The 20,013-nt window shown below is 43.2% G+C and overlaps 2 protein-coding genes across 3 annotated transcripts; both read right to left on the bottom strand.

The window, feature by feature from the left end:
* Positions 1 to 2,653: 2,653 nt before the first annotated feature.
* On the bottom strand, positions 2,654 to 6,039 carry LOC139390931 (transcription cofactor vestigial-like protein 2). 2 transcript variants are annotated; one of them, XM_071138331.1, is made up of 5 exons: positions 5,935 to 6,038; positions 5,773 to 5,837; positions 4,506 to 4,717; positions 3,957 to 4,352; positions 2,654 to 3,688 (listed from the first exon to the last, which is right to left on the bottom strand). In XM_071138331.1, exons 3-5 carry the CDS (start codon positions 4,696 to 4,698, stop codon positions 3,651 to 3,653), a joined length of 627 nt encoding a protein of 208 aa, XP_070994432.1. In that variant the 5' UTR covers positions 4,699 to 4,717; positions 5,773 to 5,837; positions 5,935 to 6,038; the 3' UTR covers positions 2,654 to 3,650. The 2 variants fall into 2 exon arrangements, with proteins under 2 accessions (XP_070994432.1, XP_070994431.1); XM_071138330.1 differs by having other exon boundaries at positions 5,773 to 6,039.
* A 1,578-nt stretch (positions 6,040 to 7,617) lies between these two features.
* On the bottom strand, positions 7,618 to 19,788 carry LOC139390896 (adhesion G-protein coupled receptor G2-like). The gene is made up of 20 exons (XM_071138284.1): positions 19,714 to 19,788; positions 19,546 to 19,604; positions 19,128 to 19,182; positions 16,415 to 17,052; positions 15,696 to 15,732; positions 15,416 to 15,441; positions 14,371 to 14,513; positions 13,970 to 14,099; positions 12,636 to 12,742; positions 12,236 to 12,440; positions 11,918 to 12,083; positions 10,637 to 10,786; positions 10,010 to 10,129; positions 9,764 to 9,916; positions 9,536 to 9,657; positions 8,911 to 9,179; positions 8,535 to 8,640; positions 8,138 to 8,424; positions 7,898 to 7,999; positions 7,618 to 7,778 (listed from the first exon to the last, which is right to left on the bottom strand). Exons 1-20 carry the CDS (start codon positions 19,786 to 19,788, stop codon positions 7,618 to 7,620), a joined length of 3,111 nt encoding a protein of 1,036 aa, XP_070994385.1.
* Positions 19,789 to 20,013: the final 225 nt, after the last annotated feature.

Below are 20,013 nucleotides of genomic sequence, written 5' to 3'. Positions count from 1 at the left end.
CCTGCCCGTCCTCTTCCTATACTACTGCCTCATCTGTCTGTCCTCTTCCTATGCTACTGCCTCATCTGTCTGTCCCCTTCCTATGCTACTGCCTCACCTGCCCGTCCTCTTAATATGCTACTGTCTCACCTGCACGTCCACTTCCTATGCTACTGCCTCATCTGTCTGCTCTCTTCCTTTGCTACTGCCTCACCTGTCTGCTCTCTTCCTATGCTACTGCCTCGCCTGCCTGTCCTCTTCCTATGCTACTTCCTCATCTGTCTGCTCTCTTCCTATGCTACTGCCTCATATGTCTGCTCTCTTCCTATGCTACTGCCTCACCTGTCTGTCCTCTTCCTCTGCTACTGCCTCACCTGTCTGTCCTCTTCCTATGCTACTGCCTCACCTGTCTGTCCTCTTCCTATGCTACTGCCTCACCTGTCTGTCCTCTTCCTATGCTACTGCCTCACCTGTCTGTCCTCTTCCTATGCTACTGCCTCACCTGTCTGTCCTCTTCCTATGCTACTGCCTCACCTGCCCGTCCTCTTCCTATGCTGCTGCCTCATCTGTCTGTCCTCTTCCTATGCTACTACCTCACCTGCTCGTCCTCTTCCTATGCTACTGCCTCACCTGCCCGTCCTCTTCCTATGCTACTGCCTCACCTGTCTGTCCTCTTCCTATGCTACTGCCTCACCTGTCTGTCCTCTTCCTATGCTACTGCCTCACCTGCCCGTCCTCTTCCTATGCTACTGCCTCATCTGTCTGTCCTCTTCCTATGCTACTACCTCACCTGCTCGTCCTCTTCCTATGCTACTGCCTCACCTGCCCGTCCTCTTCCTATGCTACTGCCTCACCTGACAAGACTCTTCCTATGCTACTGCCTCATCTGTCTGCTCTCTTCCTATGCTACTGCCTCATCTGTCTGCTCTCTTCCTATGCTACTGCCTCATCTGTCTGCTCTCTTCCTATGCTACTGTCTCACCTGCCCGTCCTCTTCCTATGCTACTGCCTCACCTGTCTGCTCTCTTCCTATGCTACTGCCTCACCGGCCCGTCCTATTCCTATGCTACTGCCTCACCTGCCTGTCCTCTTCCTATGCTACTGCCTCACCTGTCTGTCCTCTTCCTATGCTGCTGCCTCACTTGTCTGTCCTATTCCTATGCTACTGCCTCACATGTCTGTCCTCTTCCAATGCTACTGCCTCATCTGTCTGTCCTCTTCCTATGCTACTGCCTCACCTGCCCGTCCTCTTCCTATGCTACTGCCTCATCTGTCTGTCCTCTTCCTATGCTACTGCCTCACCTGCCCGTCCTCTTCCCATGCTACTGCCTCACCTGCTCGTCCTCTTCCTATGCTACTGCCTCACCTGCCTGTACTCTTCCTATGCTACTGCCTCATCTGTCTGCTCTCTTCCTATGCTACTGCCTCATCTGTCTGCTCTCTTCCTATGCTACTGCCTCACCTGCCCATCCTCTTCCTATGCTACTGCCTCACCTGTCTGTCCTCTTCCTATGCTACTGCCTCACCTGTCTGTCCTCTTCCTATGCTACTGCCTCATCTGTCTGCTCTCTTCCTATGCTACTGCCTCACCTGCCCGTCCTCTTCCTATGCTACTGCCTCACCTGTCTGCTCTCTTCCTATGCTACTGCATCATATGTCTGCTCTCTTCCTATGCTACTGCCTCATCTGTCTGCTCTCTTCCTATGCTACTGCCTCATCTGTCTGCTCTCTTCCTATGCTACTGCCTCACCTGTCTGTCCTCTTCCTATGCTACTGCCTCACCGGCCCGTCCTCCTCCTATGCTACTGCCTCACCTGTCTGCTCTCTTCCTATGCTACTTCCTCACCTGCACGTCCTCTTCCAATGTTACTGCCTCATCTGTCTGCTCTCTTCCTATGCTACTGCCTCACCTGCCCGTCCTCTTCCTATGCTACTGCCTCACCTGTCTGCTCTCTTCCTATGCTACTGCCTCACCTGTCTGCTCTCTTCCTATGCTACTGCCTCACCTGCCCGTCCTCTTCCTATGCTACTGCCTCAACTGTCTGCTCTCTTCCTATGCTACTGCCTCACCTGCCCGTCCTCTTCCAATGTTACTGCCTCATCTGTCTGCTCTCTTCCTATGCTACTGCCTCACCTGCCCGTCCTCTTCTTATGCTACTGCCTCACCTGTCTGCTCTCTTCCTAAGCTACTGCCTCACCTGCCCGTCCTCTTCCTATTATATTGGCTCATCTGTCTGCTCTCTTCCTATGTTACTGCCTCACCTGCCCGTCCTCTTCCTATTCTATTGGCTCATCTGTCTGCTCTCTTCCTATGTTACTGCCTCACCTGCCCGTCCTCTTCCTATTCTATTGGCTCATCTGTCTGCTCTCTTCCTATGTTACTGCCTCACCTGCCCGTCCTCTTCCTATTCTATTGGCTCATCTGTCTGCTCTCTTCCTATGTTACTGCCTCACCTGCCCGTCCTCTTCCTATGCTAATACTGAAACACAATGCAACACCCCTCTAGCTGTCGTTCCTCTCTTTTAGTATCATTGGATAAAGAATTTGACAGTTATTTTTGACGCCTTTTAGCAAAGTACCGTTCAAAAACATTTACAGGGGGGGAAGATGCTTTGTCATGGCCACTTTGTTCTAACCAACATTTTAACAAAAATGCTCTGCCCAGTTCGGAGCGGAAAAAATATTTTATTTGTATTACTGAATATAATCCACTATGCATCAATAAAATATCCACACATGAAAAATGAATGAGAAAACAAAATAACATTTTAATAGTCTAATATTCATTTCTAGTGACATTTTGTACATTTGGCACCTCTTCCCTCTTCATGTTTTCAGCCATATGGTGGCAGTATGGTCAAACTTGTTCTAAATGGCTCGAGGTCTGTTCCTGTGAGAGTAATGTACACTTTCCAGGCAAAAGATATTTAATCTAATCCAGATCAATCCAGATGTCCAGATTTTTTTGCACTTCATTAAGATGTAGCAGATAAAAGTTTTATGTTTAATCCAAAGTCTTACAACTCAATTATTACAGTAAAAGAGGTTTGTGTCAATGCCTACAGTGCAATGCAGATTGCTGCTGAGCATACAAAGTAGGCAATCTCTGAATAACCTATTTCAACAACCTCTCCATAAACCCCTTTCATTTTCATGACAATCATAAGGATATCAACTGCATTTCATTAATTTGCTATGAGCTAAACCTTATTAGCTGGTTCCACATCACAAATGAAGATCACATCAAAAAAAAACTCCTTCCGAAGTGCACACATTGAAGGAAGCAACAGCTATTCATAAACACTCGTATTTCAATAAATGTTTGAAATTGTTAAATTGTAAAAAAAAAATGTATTTTTTTTTTAACATAGGAACTTGATGTAAGTATTTAATGTAAACTTTCTCCACAGTCGAAACAGGTTATTTTTGACACTGATCCCCCACCCCCCGACTCCTTGAATTATAATCTGGTTTGCAAACAGGTTAGTCAGAAAGTGTTTTGTTTCTGAGAGGCCGTTCCAGCTGTTGCATTTCAAGGAACTGATATCCTTCTGAGAGTGGCTGTGGAGGAGGCAGGTTTGGCAGGAAATTGTCTGATTACCAGAGGAGGGAGCACAGCATGAATGTGTTGCAGACTCTTCTCTCTCTTCCCTGCGCAGTGACACTTCATTTAATACCAATACAGGTCCTTTTTCTCCAGAACTATTCCTGAAAGAGGGAGGAATAGGTGATGAATAACTCAAAACAGACCTTTTGAAAACCAACCAAACAATCAAATGATATGAAGTTGAGAAAAAGTACTGAAGCACAGGTACTGTGAAACCTCCCTAATCTTCACAACACCAATTCATTTTGGATGGTAGATTTATCTGACAGTGATCTAGGCTACAGTTCACTATCTAATCTGTGTAAGAGAGAAGTCTTCCTTTTCCTACACATGAATAGTGATAAGGGATCTGTGTTGAGGCAGCCATACCTGAGTCAGGGTTCATGGGTTCTCTGAAGACCGGGTGACCCGTCCAGCTAGGGAAAAGCTCTGGTTTGGAGCCTGAGACCATGTCTGCAGCCACCTCTGACCGGTCACTGTGGAGGAGATTGAGCAGGGAGTTGGTGTAATGCTGTCCAGTGACCCCCAGGCCCTCAGGGGACATGGCATGGGGATAGGCCATGGCGGGAAGGCCCAGACCACCATGTTGCCTGGAGGCAAAGGCCCAGGGGCTGGGGCTCTCGTCTGGGGAGTCGAGGGCGATGGGGTGGCTGGAGCTGGACTCCTTGGTGTTGCTCAGCTGAAGGGAACCAGAGACAGGGGCAAAGTGGCCTTCAGACCAGGACGGGGTTGAGACACCCCACCGACAAGACGTTAAGTCAGACTCTGAAACAGATTGAGAAAAAGTATCTAGAATTTTATTTCATTGTGTACATTTCACATGTCAGTGAACACCTGTTTTCTTGTTTGGTGCACACAGCATCAGGATGATAAACTTAATTGCACAGTATGAGATATTGTGCAATATTGTCTGCTCACCAGATTTGACAGCTTTGCGGCTCTTTTTGCCCTTCCCGCTGGGGGCCTTGTTCTTGCCGGCCTTGCCGAGGGCACGGGTGAAGTGTTGGTCCACCATGCTACCAATGTCACCCTGGAAGTAGGTGAAGATGACTCTATCGGACTGCACCTCTGTCTTTACAACTTCCTGGGGGCTACCTGAACGAACTGCCATCGCTGACTCAACTCAGATCCTGGTGGAACATAGTAGAGTACAGTGGAGGCTGCTGAGGGGAGGATGGCTCATAATAATGGCCGTAAGGAGCATATTGAATGGCATCAAACACATGGAAACCATTTGTTTAATGTGTTTGATACCATTCCGCTCCAGCCTTTATCAACGAGCCCGTCCTACCCAATTAAGGTGTCACCAGCCTCCTGTGGTAGAGCACAATAGTTGAAAGGTAGAGAACATTGATATTGTGAATAGCAAATCCATCTGTAGGCTAGGCTACTCATACAGCATGTGACTGTTTCATTCATTGGAATTATGCCGTTTGTAAGTCTATCATTTAGGATATGGATTTAATTTGCTTTGCTTTATCTTGGCCAGGTCGCAATTGTAAATGAGAACTTGTTCTCAACCAGCTTACCTGGTTAAATAAAGGTGAAATGAAAATAAAAACAATTTAATTTTTTTTATAAATCTCTTGGTTTGGATTGGATTTCCTGACTTGGATCCAGCATCCAGGGGAATTAACAAATCATCTCGCCATGAAGTAGTCAAATAGTTATTTTTTATTTTGTTTTCATCAAAAAAAGGAAAGTATCCTGGTGAACTTATTTGATTCACCGACAGTTGAGAAATCCCCATCAACCCTGTATGTATGACCGTAATAGAACGGGCAGGATAAGCTTTCCAAAACGTGACTGAAATGACATCTTTTAATTAGCAGATATCTGTTATTTAAAAACAATGTCTGCTTGTCAGTACACACATTATAGGTACAAAGTAAATCAACGCTCATTGCTGTCCACATATTACAAGCTACATACCTTTTTATCACAACTTTGTGATAGACAGATTTGTATCTTTCATTCAGTCAAATTGTATCAACAACCACCTAATATTGAATGAAAAAGTTCCCAAGTGACATAAGTTAGAGAATAATAGATAATTCACCATAAACGGTTATGGTGAATTATAATAATCAGACATGTATCTGCAAATATTGTTCAAACCATATATTACATTGACAGTATTCTTAGATTATATCAGAAGAAAGGAATACATGACATGTACTCTTACCTGAGCAGGTGAGCTCCTCTGACCAAGGACCAAGTTCCTGGTTGGATTGATTGAAGGAACCTTTGCTGTTGTTGATTACATGCAATTGCCAAAAATGAGTCAAAATATCATTCCTCTGACAACAGCACTGGCATTCTTCAAATGCTGCTGATATAATACAACCTTTGAAGATCGTCGTGCTCTTTCAAGTTTCCAGATTGACGGAGTACACATCAAACTATCTGCTTATTGGAGTCAGTCAACACGCCTCCCTACAACACATCCAGCGCTCCAGCTGCCTGCTGTGCAGTAGACGTTGGGAGGGAGGGTGTGACGCGCTATAAACTCGGTATGATGAGAATGTAACTCAACAAGTTCCTCCACACACTTGCAGCACCTTATAAAAACATTCCTTAGTGAACTGCACTGCCAAAAACGTCTGTTCACTTTTAAAGAAGAGTTTATGGGAACACATTCTATATGGGAAGGGTTGGTCAGTTAGAAAGTTTGGAAATATCTGCAGTTTGACATTGGAAGGGTTAAAATAAACAATAGCATGGTTATAGAAGGCTATTGCTTTGTGATATTTACATGATCTTACTTTCTGTGCACTGTGCAAGTAATAATCCTCATGTCAATCTAAGACAAGCATTTTATGCTCAGTATAGATGTTTTCCTATGGGCAGAATGCAGACAGCTGACCATTTTCAGACAGTAAGGTAATTGCAATAATGCAATAAATAAATATTCTATATTAGTCTTGAAATTCTAATTTGAAACAGCTCTCTTTAGAAAAGGAGACGGTATTCCATATTCATACAGAGAACTACAATGAAAGTCACAGCCACCAATGAAGATGTGATGCAGACATCTTTTCACTAGTCAACACAAGGACACATTGCCTTGTAACCATACAGCTGAAACAACATGAGATGTTATGCTGTCATATGCTTGACACAGATCCTCCTTGTCAGATGTCGTTCCATTGAAATGTCCCCAAGTTTACATTCGGCACCTTTTGAATGGACCACGTAGCCTTATCTTTCTGTCAAAATGCAAGTGTGGGAAGAGTGCTATTCATAAGGTGTATTTTAGATGGAGAAATGGAGAAAAGATTCTCCGCTATGCTAAACAAACCACATTCATCAACCTTCAAGTCTTTTGGAGGTGGCGGTAAACATAACGTGTTTCATTAAAAGTCATGGATTGTTTCCTCTTAAAATGGTGAGAGACAGCCCAATGGAATGCCTACATTACGAGGCTTTGAAAATATATGTTTCTATGAAGTCGAGAAAGGTTTTGAAGTGTCGTTGACTCTTTACACTTCAAGGTTTTCATTCCTCTTCTTTATTTGCAAAAGTTTTTAATTTAACATCGTGAAAAGATAAACAGAAACACATTATGGAGAAGAGAAATGCAATTTACCAAATAGAATGCACAAGGTACCAACATATTGATCATTTACTACAACAATAGTCCACTTACAATACACATCATTCATAGAGTTTGTGTCCTTTAATGCACAGAACAGGCTAAACCTAGATTATGTTTATCTCCTGAGGAAGTTGAGACTGCACTGCAGAGAGACATACGACAGTGCAATTCAGAATGGACTGAACTCAGGTGTCTTCTATGATGTCCTGAGCTCAAGCTTTTCCCATTGTTTCAGGTGAAGGATGTTATAGCATATGTTGTGTAAAGTTCAGTGTCCCTGTCCTGTGAGCCATGCTAGACCCCCTGGTGGAGCTAGGCTAGGCCCCCTGGTGGAGCAAGGCTAGGCCCCCTGGTGGAGCTAGGCTAGGCCCCCTGGTGGAGCTAGGCTCCCTGGTGGAGCTAGACTAGGCCCCGTGGTGGAGCTACAGTAGACTAGGCCCCCTGTTGGTAGGGTGTGCCAGAGCTACAGCTAGCTGTAGTGGAGTCATCAGAGATCTTCCTAGAGGAGATGTTGACAGACTTGACAGATGGAGAGCGGTGCACCAGCTGGTTCTGCTTGGTCTTGCTGCCCATCGTCATGGAGTGGCTCCAATCTAAACCCGGGTCAAAGGCAAAAATGAAGCAACCTTCAGGAACACTCTCTATGAACCATATTTACATTTACATTTGAGTCATTTAGCAGACAAACTGCTTGCAAGTCCATCGACTGTACCTGAGTAGTCATTGAGCCTGAATCGGCCACAGCACAGATGGATCCTCCACTGCTTCCTCACATTCTCTTTCATCAGGCAGTGGAAGACAAAGATAAAGAACCCTGAAACACAGACAGAGAGGAGATAATGGGGCTTCTCTCTTTCTATCTCTCTCTCCGCCTGCCTGCTTACTTGCCTCTCTCTCTCTCTCTCTTCCATACCTTCTTGTACAATAGACACTATTATATTGGTTCCCTTACCTTGCAGACTGTTGAGGACTGAGAAGAGGTAGAGCATAGGGACCCTGGCTGGTCCCCAGGTAAAGAAGGCTATTGGCCAGGTGAGACCCAATAGGAAGGTGAGACTGGCCACTGCTCTCAAATCATGCATGGCACAGCGCTTGTTTCCTGTTGCTGCAGGCTTATTGGTCTGCATGTGGCGGATTTGAACCAGAACCACAATGAACACGACCACGTTAAAAACCAGGACCAGCAGCACGAACGACACGACCGTGACGTAGAAGAAAACATTACTCTGCATCCAACAGCTGAGAAAGGGAGAGGGATGATAAATAGCATGGATGTGATGAACTGCCACACACCCCTATCAATAACCTGTATCAGTAACACTGGTCAACTGGCCGTGCAGCACACTCACAATGGCTCAGAGCCCTGTAGAGAGTCAAGGGAGACCTCAGATAGAACATTGCCATAGGCATCCTTCTCTACGGCTAGGACCATGCTGACAATCACCAGAGGAATGCCTGTGTGGAGACAGAGAACTTTACCTCTTCATTCTATTCCCTCATCAAACATGGTCAGCTAATCCGTTAGATCAGGGCCTGTGTAAACGTTTCAATCACTGTCATTTACCTTGAATTGATTGATCTTTTTTGTTATCGACTCAAGGCTCTCAACACATATTAGAATGTTATTCCGAGACAAGCAAATAAAAAAATATTATTGTAGTCATACAATTCTTGCTCTAAAATATTTTAATACAAGTGTCCTTAATTTGCTTCAGACTGCCTTACCCCAGCCGAGGGCGCAGAACTTGTGGATGTAGAGGGGGACATAGACGTTGAAGACCTTGACCAGAGCGAAGTACATGTGGATGGCCTCCAGGCCCATCCAGGTGAATGAGGCTAACAGGAAGTAGTGCAGCGTGGCTGCCGTGCTGATGCAGAGACCGTAGCTGCCGAAGGAGGACAGCCAGGAGTCCAGCAGGAAGACTAGGTTCAGGCCCAGCAGAGCCACAGAAAGGTTGATGAGGATCTTAGATGGGTAGTCGCTACGCAGCTTCCTGTGACGGAGTGGAAGAGAGAGAGTGAGAGAGTGAGAGAGAGAGAGAGAGAGAGAGAGAGAGAGAGAGAGAGAGAGAGAGAGAGAGAGAGAGAGAGAGAGAGAGAGAGAGAGAAAAATATATTGGGAGATGAATGGAAAGAGGGTGAGAATGAGAAGAATAGTGTGAGTGGCAGATGAAGCACATGAGGAAATAAGCCAATGACACAGAGAGAAAGGAGGAGAGGTGGAGAATGTGATGTGAAAGGCTACAGAAAAGTAGAGAACATAGTGTGTAGTAATATCACCAAATAGTCTGCCCTGTCTGTCCCATCCATGAATCTGCCTCCTTGACTATCTGTCTAGATGCTGACTTACTCAAAGACCACGTAGGTGAGCAGGCTGATGCCCAGGAAGATGGAGGACACACCACAGCCCAGGTAAGAGATGACCGTCAGGATCTCCTGGTCAGCCTCACCGATAGGAGTCCTGGACACATCCTGTAGGACACCACAGAGGCCAAAGGTCAATAGGAGCCTCATATCAGTCCAGATGCAGTGCACTAATGTATTTTGTTTCCCTCAATCGACGACAAAAGTGACTCACCAGGAGCACGCCGAAATGGGTCAGGTGGTAGCATTGGCAGGTGGTCTGATAAGCGGAGATACTTGGAAGTGTCTCACAGCCGTTGCTGTCCCATCCACCGCTCCCATTGTTCTTCTGGAAGTCCCAGTACACACACTCCACCTTGTCGTTTTTCTGTTGGGGAAGCAAAGGGTGCAGCTAGTCAGGCTCTAAAGCAGAAACATCACTATGTTCAGTGGTAAGATGAAGCTATTTTTCATTCCTCACCTCTTTAGGCTTGAGGTGACGAAGTGTCACCACCACGGGTTCCCTGAGGTTGCTGACATTGCTGTTGTTGACACTGGCAGACACCACATAACTATTCAGCGTCCAGTTGGTTGCTGGGTCCTGTGAATGATCATAAAATTTTAAACACTGAACTACTGTATGTTTGCTGTAAGCTTCCCTTCGAAATAAGTAAACCATCCTTCCATAGCTTCCTGCAGTCAAGTGACCACACCGCCCTCTAGTGGCCTCATGGGTGGAACGTTATTAATATTGTTCATCATTTCCTAAATTACTTTTAAAAACTTGCTGTTTCTATGTCAAACGTTTAAAAATATATATATTTCAGTTTTCTGTGATATATATTAAGTGTAATATTGGGATGCAAACTCAAAATGTAATACATTTCAACTCTATATCTGACATGGAACAGGTGTCTTCTTTTTTTAAGCCATAACCTTGTGTGTGAGGTGTATACTTTTGTTTCGGAGTAGATTTGCTTAAGACTACCAAGAAACACTCTGTGTGACCATGATTTAGCCCACTGAGGTAAAAGGTTATTAATGAATAATTAAATCATGATGCACCTCATACGTTGTTAACGACATCAAGTCATTCTTAACCAGGTACCTTGAAAAGCTCTTGTATGCCATAGAAGTGGAACTGAACTCTCTTTTTTTTGTTTCCCTGGGGGAAGAAGTTGTGAAGGGACTGCGGAAGGGAGATGGATGCGACTGTGCCATCACAAGGCCGACTCAAGAACGTCTGGTTGACATAGGTCTATAAAAGAAAGTGGGGTACAAATAATCAAAACGCATGTACAATGATTTATTCAAGTGGACAGATATAACTACATTTCATCATGGAACTAAAGGTCATTGCACCACAATGAAAACAATGGACACGTGTTGGAATAAACAATGTTCTTGTTTCTGTTAATCGTCATCTTTTCATTACTATTTGCTGTTTCAGCACAGTTGAAATGAATGCTACAGATGTAGGATCTTAATTTGACCACCCTGTTGCAGGAGAGCTTTTCTGCAGTGCAGGAAATGTAAAACTTGGAATGTCCACATAATAATTCACATTTTCTGTTATGCAGGATTATTTATATTTTCCTTTTTCCATATAACATCTACATGTGTCATATAACATCTACATGTGTCATATAACATCTACATGTGTCATATAACATCTACATGTGTCATATAACATCTACATGTGTCATATAACATCTACATGTGTCATATAACATCTACATGTGTCATATATCATCTACATGTGTCATATAACATCTACATGAACCATATAACATCTACATGTGTCATATAACATCTACATGTGTCATATAACATCTACACGTGTCACATAACATCTACATGTGTCATATAACATCTACACGTGTCATATAACATCTACATGAACCATATAACATCTACATGTGTCATATAACATCTACATGTGTCATATAACATCTGCATGTGTCATATAACATCTACATGTGTCATATAACATCTACATGTGTCACATAACATCTACATGTGTCACATAACATCTACATGTGTCATATAACATCTACATGTGTCACATAACATCTACATGTGTCATATAACATCTACATGTGTCATATAACATCTACATGTGTCACACATTTCTCTGTTCCCTTAAGGACATGTCCTCATTTAAATGGAATAAAAACAGTCCAGTTAATTATGTCATTTATTTTTAGTACTAAGGGCTCAGTATATCACAGGGAGCAATAAAGAACGGGACATATATGGACATATTGACAGGACAGGAAATTGGCTGCGCTGCTGGAGCATGGACACTGTATCTCTGAGTTGTGATACTCACTGCTAGTCAAATCCAGAAAGTGCTTGACCAGACAATAGGGTCATGTTACAATTTTACCTCTGGAACAAGGCCAGTCGAAAACGAGGAGACACCAAACGTGAGGCCCTGGAACTGCTCTGGATCTACGTTGATCATGGAGAGGGCCAGGGAAGGGACGGTCACATTTAGTGACTCCTCAGGGAAATCCATCTGGTCCCCAATGCTGTCTGTGATACTCAGAATTCTGTTGGGAACATGATGGAAAATGTGAGTGACAAATTTGTCATAAAGAACAGCAGAGGAGGAGGAAAATACACAGGTGACATCAGAAAATGAGGAAAAATTACACGAAATCTTGCAACCATATTCCCTCTCCCCATTGCCCCTTCCCCTTACTCGTTGGCGACCGCTGACAGGTCAGAATTGGACACCAGGATGTCAGCGACGATGTTGACAATATCTCTGCCGAGCTGAGGGGTCACCGTGCTGACCCACAGAACCTCATCCAGCTTCTGGACCACGGTGGCCAGCTGGGAGTCACTCAGGTCCCCCTCGTCACTCAGGAGGTTCTTAATCATGTCCATCACATCTGCTGAGTTGTCTGGGAGGAAAATGCACAAAGTCCAATGTTATGTAGCACACTGCACTGTGGAATATTTCAATATAATACTACTGAAAAACACAGGGGAAGAGGCTAGGGAAGAACATGCATGCCATAGCTACAGTACAACATAACAAATGACTGTTATTTCACCAAAACCTAGTGACTGGAATTTAGACTGCACAAGGCACTCACTTGCTGTGACGGTGACTTTATCCAGATCAGAGATGGTGATTACCGGCTTGCATGCCTTCAGGTTTGGCTTAGCCCATTGGGCTTTCTCAGTCACTCCATCTAACTCACTAAAGGGAAGAAGGGGGCCAGGAGAAAAAAGAGATGAAGGTGAAATGAGCAGAAGACGAGAGGACCAGTCTTGTCTTGTTCTGATCTGTAGTCAATAAACAATTTGTTACTATTTTGCATAATTGCACACCTCTTTTTACGATGATTAAAAAAATATTTTGTGTATTGACGTTTCAGGGAGAAGGGTGGACTACGGAGGCATCATGGGAAACGTGAGTCAAAGGGCTTTCTTTCAATTATAGGTGATGGTCCTTTTCTTTCCCTTCAATGTTTACTTCCTACAGACAACCTTCCCCTGGTAGGCTTAATAAACATTGGCATAATGTATCACTGCTAGCATAATACACGCTAGGACAATGTTTACTTCCTGCAGACAACCTTCCCCTGGTAGGCTTAATAAACATTGGCATAATGTATCACTGCTAGCATAATACACGCTAGGACAATGTTTACTTCCTGCAGACAACCTTCCCCTGGTAGGCTTAATAAACATTGACATAATGTATCACTGCTAGCATAATACACGCTAGGACAATGTTTACTTCCTGCAGACAACCTTCCCCTGGTAGGTTTAATAAACATTGGCATAATGTATCACTGCTAGCATAATACACGCTAGGACAATGTTTACTTCCTGCAGACAACCTTCCCCTGGTAGGCTTAATAAACATTGGCATAATGTATCACTGCTAGCATAATACACGCTAGGACAATGTTTCACTCTGACACCAGAGGCGTTCCGTCCACCCAATTCAATTGAAGGAAATGGATTCTTGCTCGCACTGAGAGATCCACCAGAGTCATCTCTGTGACTGAGTGATTGTGTGCACATAGGTAAGAGCGTGTGTGACAGGGTTGCACTGTGTCTAGAAGACATTTGAAGGATCTCTTCGCTGAGCCGTCTCTATGGCAACGGGTGATTTTACCCATAGAAATATGATCTTGCCCTTTGACCGTAGTCACAGCTCTGGTATTGAACAGGTTAAAAGACATATTCTGAATCCTCAGAAAGACGTATAGCGCTAAGATGATTCAGCAAGAAACTGTTTGAATAAAGATAACAAGATCTACCATACCATGGAACATAATGCACATCATTTTACTTCACAGTATCTACTATATAAACCACCATTTATGGTACTCCCACCATCATCACTACAGCCATGAGATTTTCCGACCCCAATTAACAAGCATTATTGCAAATGTAACGTTAGCTGGGCCTTCACCATTTCCTGGAAGCCCTTGATCCAAGGTTCTTCTCACAGATCATAGTTATTGTCACCTGGACCTCTGTGATTGGCCATTTATACACGCCCCAGAAACTCTCATGGGTGTCCTTAGGACAGCTCCCAGGATCTGGAGAGGGGAAAATAGGTTAATAAGTCAGGCACGTTCCGTCCTCCTTTCTCTTTTTCCTCCTTTCCTCCTTTCTTTCTTTCTTTCTTTCTTTCTTTCTTTCTTTCTTTCTTTCTTCCATGCGTCATATGACACATATAGATGTTATTGGAAGTATCTGAGAAAGTATGATTGGTGACAGTAGTTGGGTGGACACCATTCATTCACTCTAAAATAGATCGGAAAAATCGAATACAGATGGAGGAAAGTTCAAAGGTCAGCCATACTGTACCTATATGTGAAACGTGGACATCTCTGCGGTCAACCTGGATCTCTTCATCAACATGGTTCCCAGACAGAAGGTCAGTGATGAGTGTTTGAGTGGTCGTGACGTTACGTGCATCAGCATCCTCAACCTGGAAGGTACATCTAAACCTACAGATAAAATGTGGGATGAAAACCCAAAACCAACCTGGTGACCAACCTTGGGCAGCAGGTAGCCTAGTGGTTAGAGCGTTGGGCCAGTAACCGAAATGTTGCTGGATCGAATCCTAAGCTGACAAGATAAACATCTGTTGTTCAGCCTCTGAACAAGGCAGTTAGCCCACTGTTCCCTGGTAGACTGTCATTGTAAGAATTTGTTCTTAACTGACTTGCCTAGTTAAATAAAAGGTACATTTAAAAAAACAGATTCAGTAAAAAAAAATGGTTACTGAAATGTCAACAGCATACTAAAACCAGTTGGGAAAAAACAAAACACAACATGTTTGTATCAATATCTATCAAGTCTACATAACAAAATGGCAACTGTTTTTGTGACTTTTTTTTAAAGAATCTCTTACCTTTTTATCCTCTTACCTTTTTTATAATCTCTTACCTTTTTTATAATCTCTTACCTTTTTTATAATCTCTTACCTTTTTTATAGTCTCTTTCCATTCTTATCATCTCTTAACTTTTTGATCATCTCTTTCCATTCTTATCATCTCTTAACTTTTTTATCATCTCTTAACTTTTTGATCATCTCTTTCCATTCTTATCATCTCTTACCTTTTTTTTTTATAATCTCTTTCCATTCTTATCATCTCTTAACTTTTTTATCATCTCTTAACTTTTTTATAATCTCTTTCCATTCTTATCATCTCTTAACTTTTTGATCATCTCTTTCCATTCTTATCATCTCTTACCTTTTTTATCATCTCTTAACTTTTTGATCATCTCTTTCCATTCTTATCATCTCTTAACTTTTTGATCATCTCTTTCCATTCTTATCATCTCTTAACTTTTTGATCATCTCTTTCCATTCTTATCATCTCTTACCTTTTTTATCATCTCTTACCTTTTCTCATGTCTCAGCTCAGCAGTCTAACAGAGAAGACACCACAATGAAATATGCACTATACATCTTACTTAACCAAACACAATTCATGGCTAGTGGGCAATAAATTTAATACTCATATTGAAAGCCATAAACTTACAGTGTGGTAATAAAGATTATGCTCATTAATTTTCGCAATAGTATAACTGGTTCCTTACTGCTGCGATTATGATTAAATGTAGTTACACCCTGAATCAATTTCCAATGTTGATACAGTCATTTGTTTTTAAAACAGCCTCACCATCTCCAGTTCTTGAATCTTTTTATGATCATTGACTCTACAACAAAAACACAAGGAACAAGAGGCACACCTCAGGGTCTTATTTTTCTTATGCTACACAGCATGTCATAATGCAGTTAATGCCAGGACTTACTTATAAGTCGAGTTTAAAATATTGATGTTTAATACGTTCATCTTGACTTTCCCAAGGTTTCTCTGAACCTGTAACCCAGACAAAAAGACGCTGTGTCGACCGTTAGGCTGAAGAGAATGTTGTTGTACGTTTATCATCCTCCAGTGCCGATGCTGTTGTTGTTGTGTTTCTTACCCACTTCTGAATGATCTCCCCTGGGTCGTTGCCAGTTACAGTCGTTGTCATATTCAGTTTCATATTAACTCTGTAGAAGGTGGATGCAATGCCTAATAACAGCATAACAGTGGAAATTATTGTACATTTGAACAGCCTTCATCTCTCAACCTAGGTCTTACACCTATGGAAAATAAACTTATTTTAGAGCCACTGATATTTTTCTATGAAAATTAAGCTTATTTGTAGCGTTAGCAGACAGGTAATCAAATGTGTCATATTGGCTGACCAGGGTCTACAGGAGAGCCAGGGTCTACAGACAAGAAAGGAACCAGCTTCTTTAGAATAGATTGGTGAAAATGGAATGGAATCCAATTTCAGGTCCTAGTGCATAGCAGTCCAGCATTTCTATTTTATGAAATAACTGTGTCACCTGATGCAGTAGTGCTGGTTGGTGAGCAGGTAGTAGTTCTGGTTGGTGAGCCAGCAGTGGTGCTGGTTGGTGAGCCAGCTGTGGTGCTGGTTGGTGAGCCAGCAGTGGTTCTGGTTGGTAAGCCAGCAGTGGTGCTGGTTGGTGAGCCAGCAGTGGTTCTGGTTGGTGAGCCAGCAGTGGTTCTGGTTGGTGAGCCAGCAGTGGTGCTGGTTGGTGAGCCAGTAGTAGTTCTGGTTGGTGAGCCAGCAGTGGTTCTGGTTGGTGAGCCAGCAGTGGTGCTGGTTGGTGAGCCAGCAGTGGTGCTGGTTGGTGAGCCAGTAGTAGTTCTGGTTGGTGGGCCAGCAGTGGTTCTGGTTGGTGAGCCAGCAGTGGTGCTGGTTGGTGAGCCAACAGTGGTGCTGGGTGGTGAGCCAGCAGTGGTTCTGGTTGGTGAGCCAGCAGTGGTGCTGGTTGGTGAGCCAGTAGTAGTTCTGGTTGGTGAGCCAGCAGTGGTGCTGGTTGGTGAGCCAACAGTGGTGCTGGTTGGTAAGCCAGCAGTGGTTCTGGTTGGTGAGACAGCAGTGGTGCTGGTTGGTGAGCCAGCAGTGGTGCTGGTTGGTGAGCCAGCAGTGGTTCTGGTTGGTGAGCCAGCAGTGGTGCTGGTTGGTGAGCCAGCAGTGGTGTTGGTGTCAGTGGGAGGAGAAGCTGTTGCATTGGGGAAAGCCCCTGTGAGGAATGAGCAAGATATTACACAACAGTGTGCATAACAGCGTGCAAAAATATGAATGTGCAATCCATTTGAATCCATGTGCATGTGTGGGCATGCTATTTGTAGGTGTATGTGTGAATATGTACAGTACCAGTAAAAGGTTTGGACACACCTACTCATTCAAGGGTTTTTCTTAATTTTTTTACTATTTTCTACATTGTAAAATAACAGTGAATAAATCAAAACTATGACATAACACATATGGAATCATGTAGTAACCAAAAAAGTGTTAAACAAATCAAAATATATGCTATATTTTAGATTTTTCAAAGTAGCCACCCTTTGCCTTGATGAAAGCTTTGCACACTCTTGTGCTTTCTCTCAATAAGCTTCATGAGGTAGGCACCTGGAATGAATTTCAATTAACAGGTGAGCATTGTTAAAAGTTAATTTGTGGAATTTCTTTCCTTCTTAATGGGCCAATCTGTTGTGTTGTTAAGAGGCATGAACAATGGTCATTAGACCGGTGGAAATCTATCTTTTGGACTGATGAGTCCAAATTTGAGATTTTTGGTTCCAACCGCCATGTCTTTGTGAGATGCAGAATAGGTGAACGGATGATCTCCGCATGTGTGGTTCCCACCGTGAAGCATGGAGGAGGAGGTGTGATGGAGCCATGCTGCTTTGCTGGGGACACTGTCTGTGATTTATTTAGAACAAGTCACACTTAACCTGCATGGCTATCACAGCATTCTGAAGCGATACGACATCCCATCTGGTTTGCGCTTAGTGGGACTATAATTTGTTTTTCAACAGGACAATGACCCAACACACCTCCAGGCTGTGTAGGGGCTATTTGACCAAGACGGAGAGTGATGGTGTGCTGTATCAGATGACCTGGCCTCCACAATCACCCGACCTCAACTCAATTGAGATGGTTTGGGATGAGTTGGACTGCAGAGTGAAGGGAAAGCAGCCAACAATTGCTCAGCATATGTGGGAACTGCTTCAAGACTGTTGGAAAAGCATTCCAGGTGAAGCTGGTTGAGAGAATGCCAAGAGTGTGCAAAGCTGTCATCAAGGCAAAGGGTGGCTAGTTTGAAGAATCTCAAATCTCAAATATATTTTCAACACTTTTTTGGTTACTACATGATTCCATATGTGTTTTTCATAGTTTTGATGTCTTCACTATTATTCTATATGCATAAAATATAAAATAGTAAAAATAAACAAAAACTCTTGTACAGCTAGGTGTGTCCAAACTTTTGACTGGTACTGTATGTGTGTGTATGTGTGTGTATGTATGTGTATGTGTGTGTGTGTGTGTGTGTGTGTGTGTGTGTGTGTGTGTGTGTGTGTGTGTGTGTGTGTGTGTGTGTGTGTGTGTGTGTGTGTGTGTGTGTGTGTGTGTGTGTGTGTGTGTGTGTACCCACCTATGGGGCGTACACTGAGGCTGCTGGGGTCTGCAATAAGGGTGACTTGGCCAGAGGTGAAGGCTAGACACAGCTTTCCAAAAATATCCTTCTGGGCCGCTCCAACATCAGTCTCAGGACTAACACTCACATAGACCAAACAGCTGACACTATGGAGAGAGACACTACAGTGAAGCAACACAACATCAGACTAGAAACTATAATGTCCATTATGCATCCTCATGCTGGCATATTATTGACTTTCCTGAGGAAGATGACTTATGCATTCTCCTCATACCACTTGTCAGAAGTTGAGTTGAACTCCATTTTTCTTGCTTCCTGGAAACAAACACATATTTATGATTTTAGTTCTAACTTGTAAGGTCTCTTAATTACAATTCTCCCACTTGTTCATGAGTTTACCTTTCCCCTCGTCTGTGACCTGACAAAAGGGTTTACGATTAAAGCCTGTCTGCCAGTTTCCTGCCTGTCCTGTTGAATAACAACGTTATCTGGAGCCCTTCAGTGCTGTCCCTATCAGCACGGTGCTTCTCTGAGGATATTGCAATCCTCGTTATGGAAAATCAAATTGAGGCACTGGACAGTGACGTACCTGAGCTTTCTCTGTGTTTCGCACACTAGGATTATAGCCCACTTGACAGATCTGGCTGTGTGGGAACACAGATAACACTAGAGATTAGGCTAAGGGGCATGTGTCCACGCAGTGTTCATTTCAATGTTCTAGGTTGCTTCAACACACACATACACACATCATCTATATTCACACAAGATGTGATGTATGTTGAAAGTCTAGACAGTTTTGTTCTTTATGTTGGTTTCTCATATAGATATGGCTTCGCTATAGTACACGCACATACAAGCACCCACAAACATACACGCACACTTTCACACATGTACGCACATACGCATGCACACACACACACACACATACAAAAACACCCTCCCCATTCAAGCAATGCTGTACATTATATTCCAATGGACAATTCCGTTCAATTGACACATGAAACTACCTTGGAGATGACACAAAGATGTCACGCACAGAAATGTTCCCAGGAAATATGGTCCCCAGCTGATGGAAAATGACAAAAGAGACAAATAGGGTTCATATTCAACTGGGATTGAATATCATGGCACCTTTATGTAATGGAAAAAGCAATTCTTTATCACATTCTTCTTACCCATTTGCGTATGATGTCCTCTGGGGAATTGACAGGCTTGTCAAGAGGGTGCCGTTGTGCTATGACGGCCTTCATTTTAATTTTGAACATTGACCATGCTAAGAAAGGTGACCGAGACAATCCAACCGGAGAAGACAGGGCATTAACCAGATATTCCATTATAGAAATCACATACAGATGCTCCCTCACATTACCTACAGATGTTCCCTCACACATTATATCAAGAGGATGAAATCTCCCTACTTACTCAAAGAATACATATTTTGTCACAATCATTTTTTCCACTTCACTGTACATTTG

Source organism: Oncorhynchus clarkii, chromosome 31 (genome assembly GCF_045791955.1).
Source record: "Oncorhynchus clarkii lewisi isolate Uvic-CL-2024 chromosome 31, UVic_Ocla_1.0, whole genome shotgun sequence".
Classification (NCBI taxonomy): domain Eukaryota; kingdom Metazoa; phylum Chordata; class Actinopteri; order Salmoniformes; family Salmonidae; genus Oncorhynchus; species Oncorhynchus clarkii.
The sequence above is the reverse complement of the archived record's forward strand: the minus strand, read 5'-3'. Positions and strand labels throughout refer to the sequence as shown.

Excerpts from the sequence above, each read along its gene's own strand:
- LOC139390896 (XM_071138284.1), bottom strand. The coding sequence starts at position 19,788 with ATGAAGGCCGTCATAGCACAACGGCACCCTCTTGACAAGCCTGTCAAT. Across the intron at positions 12,743-13,969 it reads TCAAGGGCTTCCAGGAAATG|TGAGTTAGATGGAGTGACTG; the intron begins GTGAAGGCCCAG and ends TCTTCCCTTTAG. Across the intron at positions 12,441-12,635 it reads TAAAGTCACCGTCACAGCAA|ACAACTCAGCAGATGTGATG; the intron begins GTGAGTGCCTTG and ends TTTTCCTCCCAG.
- LOC139390931 (XM_071138330.1), bottom strand. The coding sequence starts at position 4,698 with ATGGCAGTTCGTTCAGGTAGCCCCCAGGAAGTTGTAAAGACAGAGGTG. Across the intron at positions 4,353-4,505 it reads CCGCAAAGCTGTCAAATCTG|AGTCTGACTTAACGTCTTGT; the intron begins GTGAGCAGACAA and ends AATCTGTTTCAG. Across the intron at positions 3,689-3,956 it reads ACCCATGAACCCTGACTCAG|GAATAGTTCTGGAGAAAAAG; the intron begins GTATGGCTGCCT and ends TCCCTCTTTCAG.